Source organism: Alligator sinensis, unplaced genomic scaffold (genome assembly GCF_000455745.1).
Source record: "Alligator sinensis unplaced genomic scaffold, ASM45574v1 scaffold642_1, whole genome shotgun sequence".
Lineage (NCBI taxonomy): Eukaryota > Metazoa > Chordata > Crocodylia > Alligatoridae > Alligator > Alligator sinensis.
Window position 1 is genome coordinate 95468 of NW_005842289.1, and position 6171 is coordinate 101638.

Sequence of the window (6171 nt, forward strand, 5' to 3'; positions counted from 1 at the left end):
TGACACTGCAGAATGACCTTATTTTGTGACCATTGCGCAGATTAAAACATTGTCAAGAGGCTTATGCTGCCTCCTCCATTAATGTGTGAAGGTCACTTGGAAAACCAATAAAAATAAGTTATTTGATTATGTATGTGTATCCCATGGATGGTACGCAAGTACCTATTAATGTGAGCCTCAGTGGCATTAAATGTTTGTCCATGTATATATGTTTCCTCTGCCACCTCATGCTCCTGTAGTAATGTAAAGAGGATAGGACAGAACAGTCATGACCCTCCCTCCATCCTCTTTCTTGACCATGGTAGTGAGGTGAACTCTGCCAGTTCTTCCCTTTGGCTGTACAACAGGCAAGAGATGTTTAATGCATTGTAAAATCGCAACTAAACAAGTCCTTTTCCACATCATTGTGTTGTTACGTAACACACAAATCTATTTGTCTAGATCAGGGGACTTCATTTCCCAGCAGCCCCTGCCTGCGTTGCTGCAGCTGGTTTCCTTGGAGACCCTAGGAGCTGTGGAGCTGTGATAGCTGGGGCCAGGGTTTTCCATGAAGACCAGCCCCAGTAATGCTGGCAGGGTGTGCAGCAGGGCAGGGAGCTGCTCCAGGGCTAGAATCCTGTGGTGGTGACAGCCTGCAAGCAACAGATTGCAGCTCTGCTCCGGCTCTGGACCATGCTGTCACCACCACTGGATCTCTGCCCCAGATCAGCTTCCCACCCAGCCACGTACCCCACCAGCGCTGCTAGGGCTGGTCTCCATGGAAACCCTGGCCCTGTGCTGTCATGGCTCCAAGGCTCCTGGGGTCTCCATGGAAACCAGCTGCAGCAATGTGGGTAGGAGCTGCCGGGAAATGGAGCCCAGGCACTGGCCAGATCGGCCATTTTTTCCATCCCTAGTCTAGCTCCTTACCTCTTCTCGTGTCAAAACAAAATTCTGATTTCACTTACATGGTACTGGACAGCTCTTCTGAGCTCTTTCTCAATGTTCCCTCCTCATGTCCTGTCCTGACCTGTACTCTGCACACTTTACACAACTTGATACTTTCTTTGTCTCCTACTCTTAGGTTCACTTCCAGAGACCCGCTGGCACCCTTCTCTCTGCTTATGGATCCCTTGTTCAGACTCATTTCTGGCTGGCTTTTCTCTTTCATCTTTTACCTTAGTGGTAGTTTCTTCTGCTTAACCATAATTAATACTAATAGCCTGGTCTTTCAGATATAAATTTTTATTTTGTATTTTCTTATGTTACCCTTGTCATTTCTCCTTGCATGTCTTAGATTGGGATCTCTGAATTTCTGATGAGTGTCATGCACACCTGTGATGCACCCTCACTATTTTATAGTAATATTGCTTCTCTTTATGTGTTTCAGCGGAGGAGAAGGCTCGGGAGGCAGAGAGCAAAGCACGTGCCCTGGAACTGTGCCTGGGAGGGGATCTCACACGGGAGTCCAGGGTGAGATTTCTGCATCTAGCTGTTTGCTCCAGTTTTTGCTGGTTGGAGGTGCCAGCCTCCTTGGATTGAGTGAAGTTTTCATAGATTTCATAGACATTAGGTCTGGAAGGGACCTCGCAAGATCATCGAGTCCAGGTGATTCCATAGGCCTTGTTTTGCGTAACTAGGAATCTCTGTAAATCGCACCTGAAGTGCCCCCCACAGCAGCTCCTTTAATGTTTTTTATTTTGCCACTTGCCCTCCTCCTCTTCCCCTCCCCCTGCCACGAATCGGGGGTTGGTGGAGGGCAAGCAGCGAAATGAAGCATATTAAAATGGGCAGATGAAAACCTGATGTCATTTAACACCAAAAAATGCAAGGTACTCCACCTTGGGGGCAAAAACCCCACAGCATGCTTATAGGCTTGGCGATGCTATGCTTGCTAGAACCATGGGACTTGTGGGTCATGATTTGACCACAAGATGAATATGAGCCACCAGTGTGATGTGGCAGTTGGTGAAGTGAGCAAAACTCTGGCTTGCATCCATAGATGCTTCTCAAGCAAATCCCAGGATGTCATCCTCCTGCTGTACTTGGCCTTGGCGAAGCCAAAGCTGGAGTACTGCATCCAATTCTGCACTCCACAATTTAAAAAGGATGTGGAGAAGCTTGAGAGAGTCCAGAGGAGAGCCATGCACATGATCAAAGGACAGGAGAACAGGTCTTATGATGAGAGGCTGAGAGCTATGGAACTCTTCAGCCTGGAAAAGCGCAGAGCACCCCAAGGGAAGACAAGGTCAAATGGTCACAAACTCCTCCAAGACCGTTTCAGGCTGGCCATAAGGAAGAACTTCTTTACTGTCCGAGCCCCCAAGGCCTAGAACAGACTGCCGCCAGAGGTGGTGCAAGCGCTTACTCTGGACTCCATTAAGAGACATTTGGACGTTTATCTTGCTGGGATCCTTTGACCCCAGCTGACTTCCTGCCGCTGGGGCAGGGGGCTGGACTTGATGATCTCCTGAGGTCCCTTCCAGCCCTAATGTCTGAAATCTAAAGGAGCCACTGCAGGGGGTATTTCCAGTGTGATTTATGTAGAACCCTATGCATAACTAATGCAGCAACCTGGTTTGTGAGATCACTTTGCATTTTGGTAAGATGTTGAAAACCAAGTTTCTTAGCCTCCAGTACAACTTGTGTGAGATGACATATTGGTTTCAGTTTCCTGGACATATTCTTTTCTGCTTTCCTAGATGCCCCTTTGAATTTCAGTTCTGAACAGCATTCCTTTTCTTCTACTCACCTCTGTATTGTTGCAGTAGGTTGTGAACAGTTGCTATACTTTACTGATGCAGTTACTGCTCTTTATAGTAACTTGTGGTGCAGTTTTGTTGTTGTTTACTCTCTGAAGTGTTCTAGCATGCTTGGTAAGAAAAGATGCAATAGAAAAGAGAGTTAAGTTTATGTATTGGGAGACTTTGGTCTTATTGTGAAATGCTTCATATTTGCAGGTGACTCTACGGCAAGTCCAGAACTCAGCCATAACTTTGCGTAGAGAGGCTGATGTCAAGAGGCGAATCAAGGAGGCAAAGCAGCGGTGAGCACAACGCTACTCTAGGCTTTGTTTCCTAGGCTGTTACCCAGTATCCTACTCGCATTGCAGCAGTGTTCCTCAGTACCTTGTCTCACTTCAGGGCCAGCTCTACATAGCTGTGTGGGAGGAGCCACATCCATTGCTGATCTGATCCTTGTATAGGGTGTTCAGAATGGTGCACTAGAGGTGCACCAGTATGTCGTTTGGCTATCGGATTGGCACCGATAAAAGGAGAAATTAAGTTATCAGCTATCAGCTTTTTTTGGTTGTTGCAGTCGATAATTGTGGCTGCATGCCCAGAGCACCTTAGTGAGCGTAGTAGTCCAGTCCCCAAGCCCTCAGCAAACCTACAGGTCCTGACAAGCAGTGGGAGGAGAAGGGGGCACCCGGGAATGGTCATAGAGCATTGCACTTAGCAACAAAGGGACCATTATGGGGTCCTCCTGCTGCTGCTGCCACTGCCATGGCAATGCTGCATGTGCAGCAGGGGCCTGAGTGCTAGGACTGCTGCGGAGACATTGGGCGGCAGGTGGGCGGGGTAAGGCACCATGTGAGAGACATTCTCCTCTGCTGGACACCTTTGCAAAAGAGGCTTTGCCTTGGTAGCTGTGGGAGCTCGGCTGCATGGGACCCATTGGTGCTAAGGCAATGCCCTGCTCTGGGGCTGTAAACATGCTTGGTATCTCTGTCTGCACGAGGGTCCGCCCTATCTGCTCAGGGCGGCATTATGGGCTGCGAGGGAACAGGGCTGCTGGTAAGAGCCATGGGTGAGGGAGTGACATGCATGGGCATGAGGTGGGCACTGCCTTCCTTATCAAGGGCTGGAGCAGACAGGAGGCGCACGTGTTATAAATGCAAAGCAAAGAAAGGTTAATATCAGTAGTTTAAAATGTCTGGCAGTATTTTTAAATATCGGTTATTGGATCAGCATTGTCTGATATGGTTAGTTAGTCATTAGCTATCGGTATCAGCCAAGAAAATCTTTATCGGTGTACCGCTGTGGTGCACCATTTGTTAAGATGACCTTCTTGTTTCAATAGCTTGACTCTTCTCCTGTGTCCCTTTTCCTACTCACTACAGTGTAGCCTGATACTTGCTGTTTATCTGTAGAGGCTTGTCTCTTGGTCAGGCTTTCTCTTTATATTCTTTTAGTCCTGTGTTTTGTATTAGTGCATGGTGATTCCCAGGGGATTAATCACAAAGGGTAGTTTATTATTTTGGAGTGGCCTTCATGGCATGAGCCAAGCTTTATTGAGAATCATACAATCTTGCAATCTACATTATGAGATCCCAAGAGATGGTTGACTTAATTTGGTCTGAATCAACTTAATTATCCAGTTTCTCAAGGAACTTGACTGTAGGTACAAAAGCTGCAAACTTATTCCCCTGCAACATCTTCTCAAATGTAAAGATAGGAACCGAGAGGGATATGTCAAGCTGCGCTGGATAGACACAGTAGCTGGAAACTTAAGTTATGAAGAGCACTGCAAAATGCAATGTTGAACTGAATTACTTATAATTAAAGTTTAAAATTTGGTAGCACTGAGGTCAGTGCAGATTCTCATCTAGGCCCTTGAGACTAGTGTGATCTTAGAGGCTCATGAAGCTGCTGCTGTTGCTTTTATGTTCTGGTAGCTGGCTTCATTATGAGAAAATGAGAGGTTAGGGCTTTCTACACAAGTGTAATTAAAGGGGTTACACTCTTAATATAGTAGCCACACAGTGCTGTGATTTGGTTTGCCTTAGTGGATGGGACCAGATCATTTCAAGTACATAACCTAATAATGGCATTACGTCTGTAACACGATTTCACAACATGGTTATTATGTAGTTTGGCCTAGTCTGTGGATGCATCAGATACTACAGTATGATTGGAGGACTGGATGAGAACAGGATGGGTTTCAACACAGACAAGTGCAAGGTGCTGCACCTGGGGAGGAAGAACCAGCAGCATACCTACAGGCTGGGGAACTCGCTTCTTGTCAGTGCAGAGGCAGAAAAGGATCTTGGAGTCATTATTGATGCCAGAATGAACATGGGCCGACAGTGCGGGGACGCAGTCAGGAAGGCCAACCGCACCTTGTCATGCATCCACAGACGCATCTCAAGCAGGTCCAAGGAAGTGATCCTCCCCCTCTATGCGGCACTGGTCTGGCCGCAGTTGGAGTACTGCATCCAGTTCTGGGCATCGTACTTCAGGAGGGATGTGGACAACATGGAGAGGGTCCAAAGGAGGGCCACCTGCATGATCGGGGGCAGCAGGGCAGGCCCTATGAGGAGAGGCTACGGGACCTGAACCTGTTCAGCCTCCACAAGAGAAGGCTGAGGGGGGGATTTAGTGTCCTGTTACAGACTAGTCAGAGGGGACCAGCAGGCGTTGGGGGAATCTCTGTTCCCCCGAGCACCACCAGGAGTGACTAGAAATAACGGTCACAAGCTGGCAGAGGGTAGATTCAGACTAGACATCAGGAGGCGCTACTTCACAGTCAGGGCGGCTAGGACCTGGAATCAACTTCCAAGGGAAGTGGTGCTGGCTCCTACCCTGGGGGTCTTTAAGAGGAGGCTAGACAAACACCTTGCTGGGGTCATTTGACCCCAGTACATTTTCCTGCCATGGCAGGGGGTCAGACTTGATCTGCTCAGGTCCCTTCCGACCCTACCAACTATGAAACTATGACTGTTGTGCCATCACGTGGTAGTTTTGCCTGTGGGTTATTAGAAGAAAACAGCATTAGACTCTCTCCATGTACAGCCAATCTCCAGTGTTTCAGAGAAAGCTGTGTGCAAAAGAGTCAAACATACTTTTGGGGGAATTTTATTTTTGGCCTGCAGATATCTGGCTGAAGTCCTGAAGTATGAAAATGTATTTACAATAACTGACTTAATTCAGAATTGCAAGTGGTACAAGCTTGTTGAGGACAATGCAAGCAATCCTGTTTTTCCCAGGACCAGTGAACAGGGTGGGTAAAAAATTGCAATCTTTTTTTAATTTAAACACGCAGCCGCCACCACGCCACGCCGCTTCCCTGCAGAGCTGTGGCTACAGAGTTGTGCTCACAGAGCTGTGCGGCTAGCCATGGGAAGGTAGCGCAGGGCACAGCAGTGAAGTGCCATGACAGCCTCTGTGTGCAACACCCCCCCCCCCGCCC

The 6171-nt window shown here is 47.9% G+C and overlaps 1 protein-coding gene across 3 annotated transcripts in view; it reads left to right on the forward strand.

Annotated features, from left to right (window-relative positions):
- Nucleotides 1-6171, forward strand: part of MORC2 (MORC family CW-type zinc finger 2) — a 111252-nt gene that overhangs the window by 47551 nt on the left and 57530 nt on the right. For all 3 annotated transcript variants that reach the window (XM_006028088.3, XM_006028089.3, XM_025209444.1), the window contains 2 exons: nt 1370-1452; nt 2940-3025. In XM_006028088.3, the coding sequence (XP_006028150.1) occupies nt 1370-1452; nt 2940-3025 (169 nt within the window). The remainder of the gene's footprint in view (nt 1-1369; nt 1453-2939; nt 3026-6171) is intronic.